This window comes from Oncorhynchus mykiss, chromosome 20 (assembly GCF_057628025.1).
Source record: "Oncorhynchus mykiss isolate SJ-2025 chromosome 20, ASM5762802v1, whole genome shotgun sequence".
NCBI lineage: Eukaryota > Metazoa > Chordata > Actinopteri > Salmoniformes > Salmonidae > Oncorhynchus > Oncorhynchus mykiss.
This window is the reverse complement of record NC_143041.1, coordinates 15,909,551-15,933,822: the sequence shown is the minus strand read 5'-3', so window position 1 is coordinate 15,933,822 and position 24,272 is coordinate 15,909,551. Positions and strand designations below refer to the sequence as shown.

Here is a 24,272-nt window from a genome sequence, read left to right as displayed (position 1 = left end):
GCTCTGGCCGTCATCTTTCCGCTCGAAAAAGTGGATTTCTACTGGTGTGGCAGTTTAATATGCGTATCTACTCTGTTCCTAGTGACCTCTAATCTCTAACCCTTTAATAGTCTTTACGATGATTAGAAATAGATGTCAGATGGAGTTTCTATACTGTAGATTAGACAACCTTAAACCTACCATCAGCTCTCTGGCTCAATGCAATGAATCTTCTCTCTGTCTCTCTCTCTCTCTCTCTCTCTCTCTCTCTCTCTCTCTCTCTCTCTCTCTCTCTCTCTCTCTCTCTCTCTCTCTCTCTCTCTCTCTCTCTCTCTCTCTCTCTCTCTCTCTCTCTCTCTCTCTCTCTCTCTCTCTCATCCAGGCTGGCAATCAGTAAGTACATCCCATGTATGGGTGTGTTCCTACCAGAGATCGTTATAGCAGCAGCAGCTTCATGTGCTCCACCCGTCGTTCAACCCTCACCAGTACATCTGGCAAGTGCCGCTTCTCCTCCCTGTACAACAGTGAATCAGTGAGTCTTCCTGCCTCTCTCTCTTTAAACTTTAGGAACGTGGAGTCCTCTTGGCTCTTCCATCCCTATGACGGGCCAGCTCCCGCTCATCCCAGTCAAAGCTGTTCTCTTTCCTGGCACCCCTATGGTGGAATGAGCTTCCCCCTAAATCAGGACAGCTGAGTCCCTGCCCATCTTCTGAAAACTTCTGAAAACATTTCTTATTAACATTGACTTTGTGGGTAGTGGCTTTATCGAGGACACATTTTATGACTGGGATATGTTGTAGTCTTACCTAGCTTTAAGAGGAATGCATTAACTGTCTGCTAACTGACTAAAATGTACATGTAAATGAGTGCAACATCGAACGTATATCTTTGAATTGTTTGTTTGTGTGTGTGTGTGTGTGGGGGGGGGGCTTTGGGTGGGGGTTCTGTCTGTCTGTGTCTCAGGGCCTGACGGAGGCAGAACTCTCCTCTCGTCCGGCCAGTCGTCAGGTGTCTAGTGATGTCACCCAGCTCCACCCTACCTTCTCTCAGAGGTCAAAAGTTCATTGCTCCCTGAAGGTGAAAAGTCGCGACTCAGGGGTGTTTGAGAAAACCGCCTCTCAGTCCCCCTCTGACCCTGCTTTCTTCTGCCTGCAACACATCACTGTGAGTGGCAGAATGTGTGTGTGTATCTAGGTATTGAACATAAATTGACTGTGTGTTTCACAATCACAATAGCCCACTTAGCTAAAGCTCCCCACTACTTTCTCTCGCCATATAGGAGATGGGACATGTCAGTTTCTTTATTATAGATGTCTATATTTAATCCACACACATACACATACACACACACACACACACACACACACGATACTCCATTAGTTGTTCTGTAATCTGGTGCTTGTAATCCCCATGTGATGCTTAACATTTACATACATCTATCACACGACCCACATTGCACTGTTAGGGTCTTTGTTCTTCTCTGTGTGTGTGTGTGTGTGTGTGTGTGTGTGTGTGTGTGTGTGTGTGTGTGTGTGTGTGCGTATGCTGACCATGTCTTGCCTTTCCAGACTCTGACAGAGCCAGAGGACATCTCCATATCTGAAGTCATTGGTTTTACCATTATCCTTCCTGCTACTGTAAGTATACTGGCCAATCAAATAAGTTTTCTCAATGCCCTGTGCAAATCCTGTAATGATAGTTCTGTCCAGTGGCCTATCCCATTAGTGAGTGCAGACGTATATACATGTACTGTATAGTTTAAACACTTTAGCAATCAACCAGTCAATCAATCAGTTTGACAGTATTATGCCGTGAGAATGACACCACACTGTCTCTCTCTGTCGCAGCTGGAAGATGCCAGAAAGGAAAAGTCTAAAGGCATAAGTGGGCGTGTCCCTTCCACATGCCTAAACGACGCGATCCCTGCCATCATCGTCACTTCTATGGAAATCCCCTAAATGGGTGGGGTCTGTTGTGAGAGAACCGCTGGATGTTGTGCGATTGGACAGTGTATGACACAGCTCTGTGTGTCGTTTCTTTCCTCCTCTACAGGGCTCTACACTACCAGCATGGTATCTAGTGTCTGTGTGTCGTTTCTCTCCTCCTCTACAGGGCTCTACACTACCAGCATGGTATCTAGTGTCTGTGTGTCGTTTCTCTCCTCCTCTAAAGGGCTCTACACTGCCAGCATGGTATCTAGTGTCTGTGTGTCGTTTCTCTCCTCCTCTAAAGGGCTCTACACTGCCAGCATGGTATCTAGTGTCTATGTGTGTAACTGTATTGCTTCCATCCCGCTCCTCGCCCCAACTTGGGCTTAAACCAGGGACCCTCTGAACACATCATCAACAGTCACCCAAGAAGCATGGTTACCTATCGCTCCACAAAAGCTGCTGCTCCTTGCAGAGCAAGGGAAACAACTACTTCAAGGTCTCAGAGCGAGTGACGTCACCGATTTTAAACACTAGTAGCACGCACTGCTAACTAGCTAGCCATTTCACACCGGTTACGTGTGTGTGTTTTGTATTTGTGGATTTAGAGACGTTTTCCATTGAGCTGTAGAAAACACATCATCTGAAAACAGTTTCAGTCGGTAACTTTCCTTTTTATGTTTTTAAACATGGAGGATTGTCAATGTTTTCCTCTCCACATTCTCTCCCTCCTCCTTTTCCCTCCCTCCTCCCCCACTTTCTCTCTCTCCTCCCTCCTGAATTTATTTACACAAAGTGTCTGTAGGCTATTTCTCTCCTTCTCCCTGAAGAATACACAGTTTTTCTACCCCTCGTGGAAGTAAAGGCATTGTGTTGGTATTATTATGGGATCGAGGGAGTTTTTTTTACAATATTCATTATTATTTTTTACCATTCTACATTTCAAGGGAGAATGGCAGAATGGATCATTGTCTATTGCTTATCACCATTTAGACCTGTCACCTAAGTGTGTGTGTGTGTGTGGTGTGTGTGTGGGGGGGGGGGGGTTAGGGGAGAAGTTTCTACTGTATATGGTCCTAACCCAGTGCCCCAGACAGCACCATATTGATAAGATAATAAAGATATTGTAAGTGTATGTGATAAGGTGAGTGTGTACTCAATTGTTTTAATCGTCATTTCGGCACCATACACGGCCCTGCCCCAATTTATGTTTGTATGTGTGTGTGAGCACACATAGCCCTTATGCAACACATAACAATCCACAACATTTGAGCAACACTATTCTTTCGGGAAACGTCAATTTTTCTAAATGGCACCCTATTCCCTAGTGTACTACTTTTAACAACAGCCCTATGTAGGGAACAGGGTATTATTTGGGACAGTGTATTTCTCTGCTTTCTCTACAACTTTTCAGCTGTTATATCATTGAAATATTTCTCAAAACTTTTGTTCTAAATTAGGTGAGGGTTTGTTGTAGATTTGTGATGGATGTGTAAAACGTTTTATTTGAGTTGTTTTTATGTATTTTTCTGAACAAATGTATTACTGGCAGCTGTGTGTTGGTATCTGGTTGGTTATGGCCTATGTACCATCAGCAGTGTATGTGAGTGTTGTGAGAAGTTGGATAGAAAATAAAAGTTTGCTGATGTGGGATCAGGACTTGGAAAACACATCTTGTCATCGGCACAGTGAACTGTACACGTCAGCACTGTCTCTATGAGGATTAGCATGTGTCTCTCCTCTCCTTATTAACCTGAGTGCAAGTTATTACACATTATAATCTATCTCTCAGTGTGTGTGTGTGTGTGTGTGTGATGTATTCTGCCACAGCATGACATGGGCAGAGAGATATGCACTTTCCATTGTGTATGTGTACACAATATCACAGCCAATCACGACATTGGTGGGTAAGTAATACTGCCCAACGATATCATTCCAAAGTGTTCAGGGCAAGCAAATTGGCTTGTCCCACTAGTGGTGAGCAGAGTTGTCGTGACATATTTAGAGATATCTATCTATTATTTTGAATGCTAGAAAGTAAAGTAGGTCATATATTGTATACAGATGTCTTTTTTTTTTTTATTGCAAATATGTGTCGCTAAGATTTATGTAATTGCTGCTACCGCCTTAAAATAATTCATTACAATGGTATAGAAGGACCTTGAGCATTCACACCAGTGGAAACTGTAATTGGGGGAGGGTCTATATTAAAGAATACTATTAGCTAATCACACCCGTTTAGCATGTCATCAATTTGAGGATCCTATTGGTCATTTGGTCTGTCTAAATAATACGTGTCCCTGGTGTTACTCTGTTTAAATTAAGGTAAAGGTCATTGTGAGCAAAATGATTAATCATAGCACTTCATGAGCAATCATTTTTAAAGGGTTAACGACCTTAGAGTTGAGCATCTGTGGCCTCAATTTATGAAAATCCTCAATAACCCACAATGTGTCATCGGTGTAACGATCATTAGTGTTACTTACTAATCCTACTGGTGGCACAACGCTATCATAATGGTAAAACACATTTAAAAGCATTAAACTGCCATAGTAGTGGATTAAGAATGGGAAGATATACCCGCATTTCAAGACCTACCCTTTTTTCACCTTTCTAAGTACACAACAAAAAGCATGTACAGTAATCCAACATGTACAATTTTGAAATGTAATAGTTGAATGTCCTAACATACAGAGCTGTCAAAAGGTGGTAAAAAAAGATTATCCTTTATCATCTTGTTGATCATGGTGACTGTCTCCTGGTAGAGGTGCTTCTCGGACATCAGACTTCGGTAATGTGTTGCTTCCCCTGGGAGAGATAACACAGAGAGAAAGGGAGAACGAGTGAGAAATAGAAAGAGAGAGTGATAGAAAGAGAGAGTCAAGGAGTGAAAAAGTGATGCAAAGGGATGTTGTGACACATTGAGAAGGTGAGATCACAGCAAAACCGACATTAAAAACAGAGAGAGAGAGGAATTGATTGATGCGAGGGACAGATAGAGGTAGAGCTAGGGGAGAATGTGTGAGGCTAAGAGGAGTCTATATCTGTATGTGTGAGTAATGCAGGGTGATCAGAGTGAGGCATGCTGGGGGTAGGATTACAGGCCTTATAAGGCCCCTGTGCCATCCATCCCCGTCTCTGCTCCACTCAGCTATTCTTGTCCCGTCTGTCCCTTACCCTCAACTAAGGCAAGACCTCTCTAACAACACTTTTATACACAATTTAATGCGTTGTTCAGGTTTTCAGATTTAGGTGAATAGTAGACTAGCTGTTGTGTGGTTTAAGTTTTAATTCATTTTGAGTGTGTGGTAGGTGTGTGAGTGTGCATACGTGTGTCTGTGTGTGTGTATGTGTGTGTGTATCAGAAGCTTTTCAGCGCCTGCCCTTCCTCCCCCTATCAGGTGTTTGTCCCAACCGTCTGGAAATAACAGGGGGGGGAGAACTCCGGAACGAGCCTGAAGGAGGAGAATCAGAAAGCGAGTGCAAGAGGAAACAAGTACAAAGAGGACAGCGAGTGAAGGAGGAAAGAGCTTTCAGGAGGAAGCAGTGTGTGTGTGTGTGTGTGTGTGTGTAGGTTTTATCCAAAGCTGAAGATGGCTACATACACAGTATCTCTCAATGGCTCTGCGCCATGGGGTTTCAGACTACACGGAGGAAAAGACTTCAATATGCCACTTACCATCTCCAGGGTAAGACACTACACACTTTAAGCTTTTCCTGTGTTTGAGAAACAGACTTTGAGTGTGATAAATAGTGGTTACGGTTCATTGCTGTGTGTGCGCGCACATGCTAAACGTGGGTCTTATTTAATGACGTAATGATTGATGACAGATGACGAGGGGTGAGGAATGGCCTGCCAACTATAGAGTTCTAAAATACACTCCTCTCCCTCTCTGTCACACCCCTCCTCTTTCCATCTAGACCTGTTGCTGTAGTTGTCTGTTATTGCACCTGCAGGTACAATGACGTATTTCCAGTGGATCTGGAAATGGCAAATGGCAGTAGGGGGAGGAGGCATCAGAGAGGGAGAGAGGGGAGGAGAGGTGCGGTCATATGGAAAGCTGTGTGTTACCTAAAGCGTCCTGCTGGGCCTCTCGGATGCCAAGTTTGTCTCTAAAGACATCCTCTTTGTCCATCTCTGGTCCTCTTACTATCTCCGGTCAGGTCTGAAGAAAAAGGTACATAATGGTTGGTCCATTTCGCAGACCTGCCGGCTGCTTTGGAGCTGTGAACTCCCAGTCAACTCAACTCTGTCCTGTAGTCTGCATCAGCTACCTGATGCTGTGTGAGGAAAGAGTGTGATCTCTGGAGAGTCTGATCTCTCCTCATTACTGTAATGATTTGGCAGATGTGAGGTACAGAGCTAGCTAAATAGCCAGCTAGTGAGTGCTAGCTCATTTTGAGACTTTACCTTCCCTGAAACCTGAAGTGGTGTTCTGGTGTTGATGTTGATGAACATGATTGGCTTCTGGAGCATAACGTTTTGTTGTGAATAGAGGATCACACACAGTTTCCCAGTTTCTCCTTGACTGTGTGTGTTTCTGTCACGAGGGGGGAAAAGCAACAGGTTTTGAGAATCTGGGTTGAGCAGGCAACATGAAATAGAGGCAGACAACAAAGGAACAGTTTTTTAAAGCATTTATTTTCGAGCATGATTCTTTCCATAACTGTTATTTTAAGTTGTACCAATAAAAGATTAAAACACACAAAACATAAGGGAGGAGAGAAACAGGAAGGGATGCGGACCAGGAGGCAGGCGTCCATTTTCTATATGCTTCCGTTGTCCTCCAAACCAGAGATATGGATATAACGACGTGATACTTATGTCTCCACCCTAACAATGGGATTCGTTGTCCACAGAATGGAACCCATCAAGTTCCCGCCTATTCCTCTCATTGGATTGGTGGATGCATCTCGTTATTTGAATACTTTTTTGAAAATTCGATGAGGGGTGTTGACCTCAACCGCCTACATTCAATGGAGAGTGAATATGCATAGACCTAAGCATCACAAAAGCTATATTGGATCAAATAGGCCTCATGTAGCCAATTAGCAATTCCATTTTATTTTGACACTATTATTTACCTTCTTATAAAAAATACCCAGTTCCACTGCATCACTCTTTATTTTTCACAGGCCGATTTTGGAGTGGAGTCAGTTCCCTCACTTCATCTCCACCTGTTTTTCACAATCCACTTTGTTAACTCTCCCTCCTATAGAGCAGTGGGATTGGGTAATGGAAACACTATAGTGTGATGGTATTGCATGATAGCTACAGTATTAGAATGTGCGATTAGGCAATAGCTACAGTATAGAGTCATGTGATTGGTTTAGAGTAGCAATGTAGTGTCATGATTGGCAGCAGTTACTCTTCCTGGGGTCCAGCAAAATTAAGGCAGTTATACCATTTTAAAAACATTACGATACACTTCACAACAATCTTTTGGGGGCAGCAGGTAGCCTAGTGGTTAGAGTGTTGGACTTGTAACCGCAAGATCAAATCCCCGAGCTGACAAGGTAAAAATCTGTAATTCTGCCCCTGAACAAGGCAGTTAACCCACTGTTCCTAGGCCATCGTTGAAAATAAGAATTTGTTCTTAACTGACTTGCCTAGTAAAGTAAAAAATATATAAATAAAAACAACACATTTCCAAACACATTAAGTGTGCACGCTCAGGCCCCTAATCTACAACACAAAATCAGTGTGTGCATGTGTGTATAGTGTGTATGTAAATGTGTGTTTGTATGCATGTGTCAGTGACTGTTTGTGTTGCTTTATACAGTCCCTGCTGTTCCAAAAGGTGTATTTTTATCATTTAAAAAAATAAAATGTTATTGCTTGCATGAGTTACTTGATTTGGAATAGAGTTCCATGTAGTACTGGGCACCTCCCATAGTCTGTTCTGGACTTGGGGACTGTGAAGAGACCTCTGGTGGCATGTCTTGTGGGGTATGCATGTGTGTCTGAGCTGTGTGCCAGTAGTTCAAACATGTCATTGTGCATTCAACATGTCAGTACCTCTCACAAATACAAGTAGTGATGAAGTCAATCTCTCCTTCACATTGAGCCACCAGAGATTGACATGCATATTATTAATAGCTCTCTGTGTACATCTAAGGGCCAGCTGTGCTGCCCTGTTCTGAGAAAATTGCAATTTTCTTAAATCCCTCTTTGTGACACCTGACCACACGACTGAACAGTAGTCCAAGTGCGACAAAACTATGGCCTGTAGGACCTGCCTTGTTGATAGTGCTGTTAAGAAGGCAGAACAGTGCTTTATTATGGACAGACTTCTCCCTATTTTAGCTACTGTTGTATCAATATATTTTGACCATGACAACTTTCTCAATTGCTGATAACTTGCTCAATTTCCACATTATTCATTACAAGATTTAGTTGAGGTTTAGTGAATGATTTGGCCCAAATACAATGATTTTAATTTTTAAATATTTAGGACTAACTTATTCCTTGCCTCCCATTCTGAAACTAACTGCAGTTCTTTGTTAAGTGTTGCAGTCATTTTAGATGCTGTAGTAGCTGACGTGTATTGTGTTGAGTCATCCGTATACATAGACACTTTACTCAAAGCCAGTAGCATGTCATTAGTAAGATTGAAAAATGTAAGGGGCCTAGACAGCTGCCCAGGGGAATTCCTGATTCTACCTGGATTATATTGGATAGGCTTCCATTAAAGTACACCCACTGTGTTCTGTTAGACAGGTAACTATTTATACACAATATAGCAGGGGGTGTAAAGCCATAACACAGGTTTTTCCAGCAGCATACTATGATCGATTATGCCTAAAGCCTCACTGAAGTCTAACAAAACAGCCCGCACAATCTTTGTATCATCAATTTCTCTCAGCAAAACATCAGTCATTTGTATAAGTGCTGTGCTTGTTGAATGTCCTTCCCTATAAACGTTCTGAAAGTCTGTTGTCAATTTGTTGACTGTAAAATAACGTTGTATCTGGTCAAACACATTTTTTCCCAAAACATTACTAAGGGTTGGAAGCAGGCTGATTGGTCGGCTATTTGAGCCAGTAAAGGTGGCTTTGCTATTTTTAGGTAGTGGAATGACTTTTGCCTCCCTCCAGGCCTGAGGGCACATACTTTCTGGTAGGCTTAAATTGAAGATATGTTAAATATGAGTGGCAATATTGTCCGCAATTATCCTCAGTCATTTTCCATCCAAGTTTTCAGACACCGGTGTCTTGTCATTGCTGATACTTTTTTCGCCTCTTCCACACTCACTTTACGGAATTCTAAATCACAATGCTTTTCTTTCAAAATTTGGTCTGATATACTTGGATGTGTAGCGTCAGCGTTTGTTGCTGGCATGTCATGCCTAAGTTTACTAATCTTGCCAATGAAAAATCATTACAGTAGTTGGCAATATTAGTGAGTTTTGTGATGAAAGAGGCATCTGATTTAATGAATGATGGAGCGGAGTTTGCCTTTTTGACCAAAATGTTATTTAAGATGTTCCAAAGCTTTTTACTATCATTCTTTATGTCATTTATATTTGTTTCACAGTGTAGTGTCTTCTTCTTTCAGTTCAGTCACATGATTTCTCAATTTGCAGTACGTTTGCCAATCAGTTGTGCAGTCAGACTTATTTGCCATTTATTTTGCCTCATCTTTCTCAACCATACAATTTTTCAATTTCTCATCAATCCACAGGAATTTAACAGTTTTTACAGTCATTTTATTGATGGGTGCATGCTTATTAGTAACTGGGAATCATTAGTAATTTCATAAATGTGTCAAGTGCAGCGTCTGGTTGCTTCTCCTTAAACACCACGGACCAACACATATTCTTTACATCAACAACATAGGAATCACTACAAAACTTATTGTATGACCTCGTATACACTATATTAGGCCCAGGCTTTGGTTTTCCTAGATATGGCTACTATATTGTGATCACTACATCCCATGGATTTGGATACTGCTTTCAAGCTAATTTCTGCAGCATTAGTAAAGATGTGATCAATACATGTTGATGATTTCATTCCTGTGCAGTTTGTAACTACCCTGGCAGGTTGACTGACAACCTGAACCAGGTTGCAGGCATTCGTTACAGTTTGAAGGATTCTCTTGAGTGGGCAGTATGATGAAAGCCAGTCAATATTTAAAATCACCCAGAAAATATACTTCTCTGTTGATATCACATTCATTATCAAGCATTTCACACATGTTATCCAGATACTGACTGTTAGCACTTGGTGGTCTATAGCAGCTTCCCACCAGAATGGGTTTTAGGTGAGGCAGATGAACCTGTAGCCATATTACTTCAACAGTATTTAACATGAGTTCCTCTCTAAGATTTACAGGAATGCGGTTCTGAATATAAACGGCCACACCTCCACCTTTGTCTTTTCTGTCGATCTTATAAATGTATTGCTACCACTGTGTCATCAAATGTATTAACTAAGTGAGTTTCAGAGATTGTCAAAATACGAATGTCATCTGTTACCAGCAAATTATTGATTTCTTGAATCCTGATATGTTAACGTGGGCTATTTCTTAGCACTTTTCTGGGATGCTTGATTGTTTTTATTGTTTTACTGGGAAGTTTAGCAGAGGTGCTCAGGTTATTTATGTTAGTGCAGGGTGAGCTGCTCACAGTGGATTTCCTCAGTGCTGACAGTATAACTCTGGTTCATATACACATGATTACTGCATACCAATAGCTGTAGGATCAGCAGAGGCATTCAGGGCAGTAAGAGGGACATGAATTAGGTTACTCCCGTTGTCTTCCAGCGCCCCTGGGATAATGTACATTTTCTGAAGCATTACGACAACTCAGCGGCACAATGGTAGGGATTAAATGAGCTGGTCGTGGGTCATTGATAAGTCATTGTCTCAACGCAGATAGTGTCTAGCAGATAGTGTCGTGTGATTTTTGACTGGAGGATAGATGTAGGCCTGTTCATCATTATTTCCATGTTCTCAAGAGAGACGGAATACATTGTTGTGTCACATGGCAGAGTAATGAATATTTAGGGATGGATAACAAGACCGTGATTTGTCCGAAAGTTGGTTCTGATGGATGCAGTGCATGCGTGTGTGTGTGTGTGTGTGTGTGTGTGTAGCTGATTCAGCATAAGCAGAGCAGAGTGGTGAAATGTTAAGAGAGCAGATGCAGTTAAGGAGAGAAAAATGGTGCTGCTGTGAAGCCATCCTGAAACAACCGAACAATTTCACACAAACACACACACACACACACACACACACACACACGAATGCGGACTCACGCTGAATAAATGAAGGTACAAAGGCAGAAGGCGTCACTGAGGAGAAAGAGGAAAAGAGAGCGGGAGCGGCGAAAAGAGATAGATAGAGAAGGCGGGTTTGAGTGGCACTAGCAGGTAGTTGGGGGCAGTTAGGTTAAACAGACTGATGCAGGAGGCGTCAACAGCACTCTTTATTTTTATCTCTTTAACGAGCTGCCTGTAAGCCTATCCTCTATTCCAGTCCCCAGCCCAGTCTCTCTGTCCATGCCCAGTCCTCATACCTCAGCCTTGTACCCTAGCCCCTACTCTACCTCTGACTCCCTAGTCCCCTCTAGTCCCCCCAGTACTCCCTAGTCCCACAGACATACTTACTCTGCCCTAAGAGTTGTACAGAGACTGCTGTGCATCCATCTAACTCTGCAAATATAGCAGATGGTGGTTCATGAAATTCACTCTTCAGCCTGAAGTGTCGCGCCTTGGGCAATTGAAGAAGGCCTTTTCCAATAGCGCAATGGAATGGAACGCTTTAGGAAGGCGGTCGCGTGTGTCCTGAATTCAAGCCTCTGTATGAGTTGAATCAGGAGGAAGTGGTACTTGCTAAGCAAGCAGCTTGACATCTTTTACAACAACTGTCTGAGCTGTCTGTACTGCTTATTCAGTGTTTCTATCAATGCTTTTCTCTGTGGTGTTTTTTTTTTAATGAGGAAGTTAGTTCAGATCAGCGTTTTCTGCTAGTTTTCTCTAGTTGCTGTTCTATCACGGCCCAGTCATGCCACTTGAAAGTTGCGTTTGAAAATGGTGCCCATTTCAATAAAACTATTTTGGATAACTGTTTTTAGTTTTTGTCGTTTCTAGAGGAGTGTAGTATACTCGAGCAGGAGAGAACGAGACGCCAGTCCACTTTTGACAACGGGATCTGACTCCTGCTGTTGTGATTGGTGCGTTAGAAAGCTGTGTTACTTTTGTGGCGCATCTCATTGAGGTGTCTCCTGTGGAACATGACAGATAGACAGTTGAGTTCTGTTAAGATGTTGACCTGATACTATTCTGTATGTGTTAATACATGCTGATCCATCCTGGTGTGTCTTAGTGTGATAACTACAGCTGGTTATCAATTAGACACGGATTTATCTGATTGGTTTGAGCGAAGGCAGATAACCTGACCGACACTAGGAATAACGACCTTATATACTGAACTAAAATATAAACACACCATGTAAAGTGTTGGTCCCATGTTTCATGAGCTGAAATAAAAGATCCCTGAAATGTTCCATACACTATAATGCTTATTTCTCTCAAATTGTGTGTGTGTTTGAGCAGAGGTATCCATGTCAGTTTTTCTTACACAACCCTGCCTCTGTTACCCTCTCTCTCTCCCCACTGGGCACACACTGGTTGAATCAACGTTGTTTCCACGTCATTTGAAGGAAATTATGTTGAACTAACGTGGAATAGACGTTGAACTGAGTTCAGTGCCCAGGGCTCTCTCTCTCTCTCTCTCTCGTTCTCTCTCTCGTTCTCTCTCTCGTTCTCTCTCTCTCTCATTCGCTCCCTTCCTCCTTTCCTCCTAACTCTTCTGCTTTCTCTCTCCCCCTCTAGATAACTCCAGGCAGTAAGGCTGCAGGGGGCAGTCTCGTCCAGGGTGACATCATCACATCGATAGACGGCCTTAGTACAGAAGGCATGACACACCTGGAGGCACAGAACAAGATTAAGATGGCCTCTAATAAACTGGCCCTCACCATGCAAAAGTAAATATACGCACACACAGGCACGCACACATACACATGGGCGCACAAGCATGCATGTATAGAAACACACACACACACATACACTAGATCTTAAAATACTTACAAGATAACATGCAAAACTACATAACAAATGTAATATTACTTACAAACGTAAAAGTCTGTTGTTGTGGCTCTGCACCCAGGTCGAAACGTCCTACCCCTGTTCCCATGGCAACGCCCAGAATGGACTCCCCCATGTCAGTTATTCCTCACCAGAAGGTAAACACACACATGCACGCACACACACAAAAAAGTTTCGGCATTTGAGTGTCTATGCGATTGCCCTTGAACAAAAGAAGACGGGATCAATGGAAGACTGGAAGGCTGTGTGTTGGCGCCCACTAGTGTTTCTATTGCAGCTGTAGCTTCCATATTAAAGAGCAGAGGATCAAGCTCTGGCCAAGGCAATGACTGTTTATGAATGGATAAAGCCATCGATCATGTGACACCATTCATTCCTATGTGAAGACTCAATAGCGGGTTGAAGCCAAATTGAATCGGTTAAGATGCCATCTCTTGGAGACATAACATGCGCCGTTTTAGCTAATCCAGGAAGTGTCGGTGCACGCTAGCTCAGTTCTGCTTCCTCTCATTGAGTTACTCAAGTTGAAGGCCAACTGGGGTACTGGAGGCTTCCATTAGCTACTCCATTATCCTAATAACTTCTTCTTTGTGCTATTTTTAAACCCACTAGAGGCGATATCTGTGCCCCTGCAGAAATCGAACTATAATAATAAAAAAACAACCCATTAAATCCATCTAAGCTAGAGAAATAGTTTTTTTTTGCATGGGCTGTGTCTCAATCCACCGCATCCTCTGATGTCGGGCTTCCACATCTGCGGTGAAAAGTGTTAGAGCTACAGGATCAGGAGGCATCCCGAAAATTGATCTTCTCGCAAGCCTGTAGTGTCCGACAGCTGCAAGCTTCCTTGGACTCAGTCTGAAGTCAGTACCACCGATGTGTCAACTTCTGTTTGTATAGTCCCAATGGTTTGGGCTACAAACTATTATGAACCCCACCATCGAAAGGTGAGACTCTCACAAACACGTACATGTTTTGCTCTACAATGCCCACCAGCCTCACAAGACTCGTCTGAAGGTAACCCGGTGTCAGTTTTTTAAAAAAAATGATTGGAAGTACATATGGAAGTACTTTAGTGCAAAGAAATGCTTAAGTATGGGTAGAACATTTATTTGATCATTTTCTGAGCTTTCTTATATCTCTCAGATGTAGGACAGACACTCCAAAACGTACTTCCTTTTCATAAATGATTTTGACTGGTTTGCCGCGCATTAGTATGTTATTCAAAGTGTTTCTATGGGCTAATAGCAGTAAAGCCAAATTCTATGTTTTATCAAATATCTGTTCAAATTCCAAATCAAATAGCTAAATGACCCTTGTTATTACCACCGTAAAATAATTCCATATGTTAGCTTAGTAAAAACCCAGCCCGGACCCTTAGACCTTAGGGAATTGGTTTAAGGACATACATGAAGACTGGAAGGCTGTGTGTTGGCGCCCACTAGTGTTTCTAAAAAAATCAATACATCTGGTGTATTAGAAGCAATTATTAGTACCATGATTGGATTTACACAAAGAATGTCATTTTTCCGTTCACCATAATGGGGAGGGGGACGCTAACGCGGTCAGTCTTGAACTTCCGTGGCTTCAATACACCACATCTATCTATCTATCTATCTATCTATCTATCTATCTATCTATCTATCTATATATCTATCTATCTATCTATCTCTCCCCATTTCTCAGTTTTTCTGAGTCCCTCACTCTATCTCTCTTGTCATTAAGGAGGGTGAGCATGTTAAAAAAGAAGTAGAAGAAGAAGAAGAGGTGGAGGCGAAGAAGTTTGGGAGACTATTGTCTAAAAAGCCTGTAGAGCCGACCCCTGCCCTCCGTACACCCTCTCCGCTCCTCCCCCCCTCCCCTGCCGCTGCAGTGTCTCTCTCAAGCCAGAAGGGACAGTATAACTCCCCCATCAGCCTGTACTCTGCACACACTCTCAGAGAGATGGCCCTGCTGCAAGGCAAGGTTGCAGGAGATGGGGCAGGGGCCGCCAAGCTGGGAGGAGAGGGGGCAGACAGCGGAGTGCCGTTTCTAGGGTAGGTAGCCTGGGGCCATAATGAAATGGTACCCAGTTCCCTGTATAGTACACTTCTTTTGGCCACGTGTTCCCTTTATATTGCACTTCTGTTGACCAGAGTCTCATTGAGTTCCCGATCACCTCCTCCGACAACAAAACATCCAAACTAACTAGGAGACAAAACACTCCCTCCTCCCCCAACCACGGGACCTACTGGAACAACGTCCTTGTTGTACTGTCCCAATTTTTTATTTCCCTCCTCACTCTGTTCCTGTCCCCACCCCCTCCCCTGGCTATCTCCACTCTAGGACAACTTAGGGTATGAGCCGGGGGGGGATCACACATCCCTGCCCACCTGTGTGCACATTAACCAGGACAGTGACCAAGAATACTCAGAACATTCCGTGATTTTCCTGGAACACATTCTCCTGGCTCACATGCACACTCGCCGCCCGAAGTGGTAACGTGCACACTCTGACACACACCTGGACTGTCTCCAGGTAACACTACACCACACTCTGACACACACCTGGACTGTCTCCAGGTAACACTGCACCACACTCTGTGGATGACGACTACAGTCATTCCGCTGACGACAGGTGCTTTAGCTGTTAGGAGTTGATGGCCTTTGAGGGAGCATCGCTGTCACTTCTTTGCTAAACTCAGCTGGGCTGGGGGGTGAAGTTCGGTGGCTGTGCTGACCAGCATATGGTAAACGTGTCCGGTAAAGTGTCGGTAAGCACGACCGTATACTCACGCAGATCCCTGGTTCAGTACAGGCGACCCTCTTTTTGGAAGCTCACACGTACACAAACTCGGGAACAGCTGCTTCTCGGCACGCTGGAATGTTCCACTCGGGTTGCAATGTATCCCAAGAATCTCATACAGTATCACACACACACACACACACACGCACACACACACACACGGGCGCTCACACACACACACACACACACACACACACACACACACACACGCGCACACACACACACACGCACACACACACACACAGTGTCCCGGGATAGATCCATCTCTATATACAGCCCATGACACATAAGCTTCAACAATTTGTGTAGTGTGTGTGTCTTGGGGGTTTGGGCTGAAAGTAAAAAGACATTTCCGTTCTCTCCATGAAAATGAACAATAAAGTGCTCTTCTTCTTCTGTCTGAGTGTTTGTACGCTTGTGCATGTCTATGAGTGTCTGTGTACGTGTGTGTGTGTGTGTGTGTGTCATGTGATTGTGGAGTCCCTGCTCCTGTCAGTTAGTCTGCTGAGTCACAGGCAATCCTGGGAAATATCACAGTTGATGACACACAACGGCCATTATAAGCTGGGTGGTTCGAGCCCTGAATGCTGATTGGCTGAAAGCCGTGGGTTTGACAAAACATTTCTTGTTGCTGTTCTAATTACGTTGGTAACCAGTTTATAATAGTAATAAGGCACCTCGGGGGTTGGTGGTATATGACCAATATACCATGGCTAAGGGCTGTATCCAGGCACTCCACGTTGCGTCGTGCACAAGAACAGCCCTTAGCCATGGTATATTTTCCATATACAGGGTATATTGGCCGTATACCACACCCCCTCGTGCCTTATTGCTTAATTATAACAGACAGAATGACTCCTATAACTCCTATACCTTACTATCACTCTGGTAATATCTTCTCTCTCTCTCTCTCTCTCTCTCTCTCTCTCTCTCTCTCTCTCTCTCTCTCTCTCTCTCTCATATTGTTACAGATTATTGCAAACACGGCTGGAAAGTCAGTACCGTCTGAATGTGCAGAATTTGCATGAACAAAGTTTAAGAGGTTGTATTTGTGCATGCTTAGCTGTGTGTACTTCGTGAATGGCATCTTGCCCATAGTGTGAGCATTGATCGATTCTCTCGTGATGATGGTGTGTCTATTCTGAGCATTTTTGTCAGAATCATCCTGCCAGGTTGCTTGTGTGTATGTGGCAGACTCCCCTTGCAGTACGAGGTAACACTTAATCACTCAATGTACATGCACAAACATGGATATTGAAACAAACAATTTCTAAAAATCCACCTGCAATTGAACATGCTTGGAAATATGATAATGATGGGTGTGGTCTTGGTTCAAATGGATGTGTATGAGTTCAGGACCCTGTACTAGGAAAAAAATAGGGCCTCAAAATAAGGTCTTATGAAATACGGATGGTAGATAAAGAAGATATGATAACATAATCGCTTAGGATCTCACTTGGTGAAGTCCATAGGACCAAAAACAGATGACTGCAATGTCTCTGTTACTAACAAATACAGTTAAGGGTGGAAACTCTACAATTGACTTGAAAGGCACTCTGGGAAATATTTGAATAATGCTTTTTTTTGTATTTTCTTTTTCAACTTTTATTTAGCTAGGAAAGTCAGATAAGATTATTATTTTCAATGACAGCCTGCCCCGGCCAAACCCGGACGACCCTGGGCCAATTGTTCGCCGCCCTATGGGACTCCCAATCACGGGCCGGATGTGATACAGCCTGGATTCAAACCAGGGATTGTGGTGACACCTTTTGCACTGGGATGCAGTGACTGCTGCACCACTTGGGAGCCCTAAGCAATGTGTTAATGTATCACTGTTCCGGTGTGTATGTGAGTCCATGGACTCCACACTTTCAGTGTTGATTTAACATTCTCTGTGTAAATAGTTTTTATTTGACGCTGGAGAATTTGCTGTGTAGACATGCGTTCACAATATATTCCGTATGGTACTACACGTGTGTGTGTGTGTGTGTGTGTTGATGTGTGTGTGTGTTGATGTGTGCATGTACACATTGGTAGTATATGTGTATTAGTAAAGCATCATAACTAACTAGGAATTTACAGTGTGTAAAGTGCAGAGTGTGTTTGCGTCTTACAGCCTGTTCAGTAGTGGCTTGGGTTGATTTGGTTTTCCTTGCTAGTCCGTAAAACGTGTCCGAGACATTGTATTTCTTGACCACTTTGTGATCAGGTGAATTTTCTTGAAGTCATGGCTTATGCTCAATTTACTAGTCCTGAGGTGACACTATAGACAATGTCTTTCACATAAAATAAATAATAAAGTAAGTAGAAAAAGCTAAGTCACCTCAGTCTGCTTACATTGTAGATACGGACTAGGTACAAAGTAAGCAGTGAGAGTGACGAGAGAGACAAACAGGTACTATACAATCAGATATCGCGTACAGGAGAGACAGACAGGTAGTGCTAGTGTACTGGAGAGACAGGCAGGTACAATGTAATCAGTGGTACTGTAAATGTACAAGAGTGAGACAGACCGGGAGTAAGCGAAGTCATTAGTAGTGTTTATCATGTGTGTGTATACCTTGTAGTGCTGTGCAGTGTGTGAGCCCGCAGATAGAGGAAGGTAAGTGATGACTCTGAACCCTACTCCTCTTGCACCTCTCACCATCCCTGCACCTTTTTTTCTCTCGCTTTTCTCCCTCTCTCCCCTTTTTATATAATCTCCGCCCGGTCGTCTGATTCCCTTACAATCTGTGAACCCAAATATGGATCCCATCGCCGCCTGCCCCCTTCATCGCACAAAACCCGACCAACCCTCCCAAAAATTAACCTTTATCCCTGACCCTTGACCCTGTATCCCCCCGACCATATCCCTCTCCAGTCAGGAGTATGTACCCAGCTTTAACCCCATAGCTCTGAAGGACTCGGCTCTGTCTACCCATAAGCCCATCGAGGTGCGCGGCCCGGGAGGCAAGGCCACCATCGTTCACGCTCAGTACAACACCCCCATCTCCATGTACTCACAGGACGCCATCATGGACGCTATTGCCGGACAGTCACAGTCCAAGGGCCATGAGGGGTAGGAGAGCACACACACAATGCAGAGAATACATTTTGTGTTAAGAGGCGGGAACTCTGTCTGGGTCCTGCTATACTTCTCCACTCCCAGTTATCATCTGTGTCAATCACGTCTTTCTTTATTTTTTCTATCCTTCCTTCCTTCCTTCCTTCCTTCCTTCCTTCCTTCCTTCCTTCCTTCCTTCCTTCCTTCCTTCACTTAATCTACAACCCACCAACCAATCAACCACCCCTGTGTTGTCATCCAAACCCCCACCTCGCCCCCCTCTGGTCATGTGACCTCAGTGAGGATGTACCTGCTGGCTCCCCCCTGGCGTAAGTATCACCCCCGACTCATCCTTTACTCACTCGCCTCTCATATCTGATATGTAAATAACGTGTAATAAACTAATATTGGGCTCATGTTGGGCTTATATGCTGTAAGTCTAATAAACTGTATCAAACTCACATCTGTCTCATATGATATCATCTCATGATACATTTGCATATATCATATGGCTCTTGTATTTTTCACATGGCTCTATCCATGTGTCTAGCTCTTTTTCTGTCTGTGTGTCTGTCTCATGGTCCGTGTGTCCAGTTTCTTGCATCCAGAGGTGAACTGCGGTGTTTCAGGGGTTAACTAAGCTGTCTCAGAATGTTTTCAGGGGTTAACTCTGTTCTGATGACATAAAAGGGAATTTTCTGAGTATCACTGGTCTCCCCCTCCTGTTCTAACCCTCCAAACACTACACGATGCTCCTAACCCTACACACTTAAAAACAAATGGTTCTATATAGTGACAAATAAGGATTTTTTGGGCTTGTAACCATAGAAGAACCCTTTTTGGTGCTCTATAAAACCTTTTTTTGAAGGTTCTATAAAGAACCATGCTCATGAGGTTCTAAATGTAATACATGACACAATAATAAAAAACTATTGAATTTTAACAATATTATATGGCTATTAAACCAGAATGTTAAAAAAAAACTGTTTGGTTCCACAACGAACCTTTAAGATTGAGAAAGGTTCTTTTTAGAACCATTCCACATAAAGGTTCTGTAAATAACCATTAAAAAATTATTCTATGTAGCACCAAAAAGGTTTCCGCTGTGGTTACAACCCTTTTCGGGGCTATATAGAACCCTTTTTCTAATGGTTCTTTATGAAACCTTTATGGACAATGGTCCTATAAAGAAAAATACCATCGTTTTTATTTTTGTGGAAAGGAACAAGTTGAATCCGGTGGGTGTGATAGCTCTGAGCCAGCTGGCGGACGATGTGTAGAGAATTGAGAACTACTAACTAACTCCAGGGTTTAACAAACTTGGTCCTTCTGCAATGTGCACCGATCCTTCTTCTATCCCCTACGGTCTGCATTCCGTTACTAGTTACTGACATCATGTCCCCTGCCTGCAGTGGTTCCCTGCCTATGAAGGACCCGGTGGTTGACAGTGCGTCTCCAGTCTACCAGGCTGTGATCCAGACACATGATAGAGAGGAGGAGATTGCCGAGTGGGCCAGACGGGCTGCCAACTTGCAGTCCAAGAGCTTCAAGATGCTGGCCCATCTCACCGGCACCGAATACAGTCAGTACACCTCTACTCAACAACCTCTTTCTCGCGCTCTTGTTCTGTCTAGCTCTTATTCTCTCTCTACGCTCTCCTTCCCTCCTTTGCTCTCCTTCCCTCTTCATCTCATGTCTTCTCGGTCTCTGTACTTCAGAAATGTCTCCTCTTCATGTTTTATGTATCCTCACCTCTCTTCTCCCTCTCTTCTCTTCCCTCCCTTCGCTGTCCTCAGTGCAAGACCCAGATGAGGAGGCCCTGCAGAGGTCGAGGTGAGGCGCGCGCACACACACGCACACACACACGCACGCACGCGCACACACTTTACCCTCCGTTTTTCTCTCTCTGTCTTTCTCCCAGGGATAAGTTTGAATCGGAGGTGAAAGGACCTCGCTTCCGCAAGCTGAAGAACTGGCACAATGGGCTCTCAGCTCAGATCCTCAATGTCCCTGAGACTCCCTTCTGATTGATCTGCCAGATCTATCCTTTTTCTTTTGAATGATTATAACGTTTGGAATGATTTTTGCTTTTCTTTCTTGTTGGTTGTTTTGCCTCCTAACTGATAGGGAATTGTACAAAAAAAGTATTTAAGAGAAATTGTAAAAGTGATCATGTAAACACACACTCGCGAACACGGACATGCGCACACACACACATTCACACACACACCTATGTACGCATGCTAACAATTAACAAAGATGCACACACAAATACATATGAATGCACATATACCCACACAATTTAAATGTACTATTATCAATGTGAATAAATATTTTCTTTAAATCAAAATGCCTATGTGAGTGTTGGTCATGTGTCTCGTGTGTCTCTCTCTGGTAGGTTTCTTTCAGCATACGGACATAATCTCAGACACCCGGTGATCAACAGTTGAAATGAGATAGGTAGGGAGATACAGTGCATTCAGAAAGTATTCAGACCCCTTGACTTTTTCCACATTTTATTACGTTACAGCCTTATTCTAAAATGGTTTGAATAAAACAATTTCCTCATCAATCTATACACAATACCCCATAATGACATTGCAAAAAACACTTTTTGGAATTTTGGGGGAAAATGGATTAAAAATAAAAAACAGAAATAACTTATTTATAGACAGTACCATACAAAAGTTTGGTCACACCTACTCATTCCAGGGGTTTTCTTTATTTTACTATTTTCTACATTGTAAAAAAGTAGTGAAGACATCAAAACTATGAAATAACACTTAGAATCATGTATTAACCAAAAAAGTGTTAAACAAATCAAAATAGATTTTATATTTGAGATTCTTCAAAGTAGCCACCATTTGCCTTGATGACAGCTTTGCACACTCTTGGCATTCTCTCAACCAGCTTCATGAGTTAGTCACCTGGAATACATTTCAATTAACAAATCAGTTGTGTTGTGACATGTAAGGGTGATATACAGAATATAGCCCTATTTGGTAAAAGACCAAGTCTATATTATGTCAAAAACAGTTCAAATAAGCAAAGACATGAAGGTCAGTCAATCCAGAACATTTCAAGAACTTTGAAAGTTTTTCAAGTGCAGTCACATAAACCATCAAGCTCTGATGAAACTGGCTCTCGTAAAGACCGCCACAGGGAAGGAAGACACAGTTACCTCTGCTGCAGAGGATAAGTTCATTAGAGTTAACTGCACCTCAGATTGCTGCCCAAAGAAATGCTTCACAGAGTTCAAGTAACAGACACATCTCAACATCTGTTGAGGGGACTGTGTGAATCAGGCCTTCGTGGTTGAATTGCTGCAAAGAAACCACTACTAAAGGACATCAAAAAGAAGAAGATGCTTGCTAGGTTAAGAAACATGAGTAATGGACATGAGTCCAAAATTGAGATTCTTGTCTTTTTGAGATGCAGAGTAAGTGAACTGTGGTAAATCATATTGATTGAACATGTTTTGGAAAGGCACACACCTGTCTGTCTATAGAAGTTGAGAGACGACAGTACATGTCAGAGCAAAAAAAACAAACAAGCCATGAAGTTGAAGGAATTGTCCATAGTGCCGAGACAGGATTCTGTTAAGGCACAGATCTGGGGAAGGGTACCAAAAAATGTCTGCATTATTGAAGGTCCCCAAAAACACAGTGGCCGCCATCATTCTTAAATGGAAGACTTTTGGAACGACCAAGACTCTTCCTATAGCTGGCCGCCCGGCCAAACTGAGCAATCAGGGGAGAAGGGCCTTGGTCAGGGAGGTGACCAAGAACCCAATAGTCACTCTGACAAAGCTCCAGAGTTCCTCTGTGGAGATGGGAGAACCTTCCAGAAGGACAACCATCTCTGCAGCACTCCACCAATCAGGCCTTTATGGTAGAGTGGCCAGACGGAAGCCACTCCCCAGTGAAAGGCAGATGACAGACAACTTGAAGTTTGCCGAAAAGCACCTAAAGGACTCTCAGACAATGAGAAACAAGATTCTCTGGTCTGATGAAAGCAAGATTGAACTCTTTGGCCTGAATGCCAAGTGTCACGTCTGGAGGAAACCCTCCTCCATCCCTACGGTGAAGCCTGGTGGTGGCAGCTTTGGAGATGTTTTCAGCAGCAGGGACTGGGAGACTAGTCAGGATTGAAGGAAAGATAAAAGTAGCAAAGTACAGAGAGATCCTTGATGAAAACCTGGTCCAGAGCTCTCAGGACCTCAGACTGGGGTAAAGGTTCACCTTCCAACAGGACAACAACCCTAAACACAGCCAAGACAACGCAGGAGTGGCTTTGGCACAAGTCTCTGAATGTCCTTGAGTGGCCCAGCCAGAGACCGGACTTGAACCTGATCAAACATCTCTGGAGGGACCTGAAAATAGCTGTGCAACGACGCTCCCAATCCAACCTGACAGAGCTTGAGATGGAAGAAACTCCCAAAATACAGGTGTACCAAGCTTGTAGCGTCATAGAAGAAGGGTCGAGGCTGTAACCGCTGCCAAAGGTGCTTCAACAAAGTACTGAGTAAAGGGTCTGAATACTTATGTAAATGTAATTTCATTGTTTTTATATATTATATATTTGCAAACAATCCTAAAAAACCTGTTCTTGCTTTGTCATTATGGGGTATTGTGTGTTGATTGATGAGGGGGAAAAATATTTAATCCATTTTAGAATAAAGCTGTAACAAAAAGTCAAGGGGTCTGAATACTTTCCGAATGCATTGTATGTTAGGGCGGAGAAAGAGTTGTAGGAGATGAAAGCGGGAGACAGGGCAAGTGATGATGTTGCATCTTCTAACTTGGCTGGGAAAGTCCTTAGTGTCCTTTTTTTGGGGGGGCTGGGGGGGGATTGATTCCATGGATCTGCTGTGTCATGATGCAGTGTGTATTATGGTCACTGGAGGGAGTGTCTCAACCACGGACACGTTCTGCGGATTGAATCTAGATAGATTTAAGAGAACAGCTCATAAGGGGGGGTGGGTTAAAGAGGGGGTGCAGGGGTGAGTCAGCATTCTTCACACAACCCAGAGAAAGAAACGGACCAAGCTAATGACTATGGTCCATTTCTCACTTCTTCAAAGTGTGCACTCATTCACCCCCCATGCATGGATTTAAAAGGATTGAACTGGACCCTCTTTGATTGGAGTGGTGTAAGGCAGCTTCCACCATGTCTTTGCCCCCCCCCCCCCCCCCCCGGATGTGAGGAACATGGTGGAAGCTGAGTGAGGTCAGAGGTGATGTCACAGCACACTGTAGATTCAGCTAATAATATGACAATATAACTGATCAATAAAACTGAAGAATCATCGCAAATATTTTATTCTCTGTTCAGAACCCCAGCAATCTCAACAATCTCTATAATCTATTTGTTTTTTCATCTAATGCATTTCTTATCAGTTTCTTCACATTAAACGTATCTCAGAC

At 43.2% G+C, this 24,272-nt stretch overlaps 2 protein-coding genes and 1 long non-coding RNA gene across 4 annotated transcripts in view; 2 read left to right on the top strand and 1 right to left on the bottom strand.

The window, feature by feature from the left end:
- Positions 1 to 24,272, bottom strand: part of gdh03 (glutamate dehydrogenase 3) — a gene marked incomplete at its 3' end in the record, with an annotated part of 135,318 nt that overhangs the window by 52,985 nt on the left and 58,061 nt on the right.
- LOC110498958 (uncharacterized) lies at positions 360 to 3,603 on the top strand. The gene is made up of 3 exons (XR_002469900.3): positions 360 to 1,143; positions 1,548 to 1,616; positions 1,827 to 3,603. It is a non-coding gene; the product is annotated as an uncharacterized LOC110498958 (long non-coding RNA).
- Positions 5,406 to 21,196, top strand: ldb3b (LIM domain binding 3b). Of its 2 annotated transcripts, XM_021575693.3 has the most exons (9): positions 5,406 to 5,596; positions 12,747 to 12,898; positions 13,081 to 13,156; positions 16,775 to 16,797; positions 18,664 to 18,861; positions 19,146 to 19,175; positions 20,259 to 20,428; positions 20,643 to 20,679; positions 20,768 to 21,196. In XM_021575693.3, the coding sequence occupies exons 1-9, from the start codon at positions 5,501 to 5,503 to the stop codon at positions 20,871 to 20,873; spliced, it is 888 nt and encodes a 295-aa protein (XP_021431368.3). In that variant the 5' UTR covers positions 5,406 to 5,500; the 3' UTR covers positions 20,874 to 21,196. The 2 variants fall into 2 exon arrangements, with proteins under 2 accessions (XP_021431368.3, XP_021431366.3); XM_021575691.3 differs by lacking the exons at positions 16,775 to 16,797; positions 18,664 to 18,861; positions 19,146 to 19,175 and adding an exon at positions 14,745 to 15,055.

Bases quoted from the DNA above. Each gene is read 5' to 3' on its own strand.
- ldb3b (XM_021575691.3), top strand. From the start codon at position 5,501: ATGGCTACATACACAGTATCTCTCAATGGCTCTGCGCCATGGGGTTTC. The intron at 20,429-20,642 runs GTCAGTACACCT...CGCTGTCCTCAG, and splicing joins TCTCACCGGCACCGAATACA to TGCAAGACCCAGATGAGGAG. The intron at 20,680-20,767 runs GTGAGGCGCGCG...TCTTTCTCCCAG, and splicing joins GAGGCCCTGCAGAGGTCGAG to GGATAAGTTTGAATCGGAGG.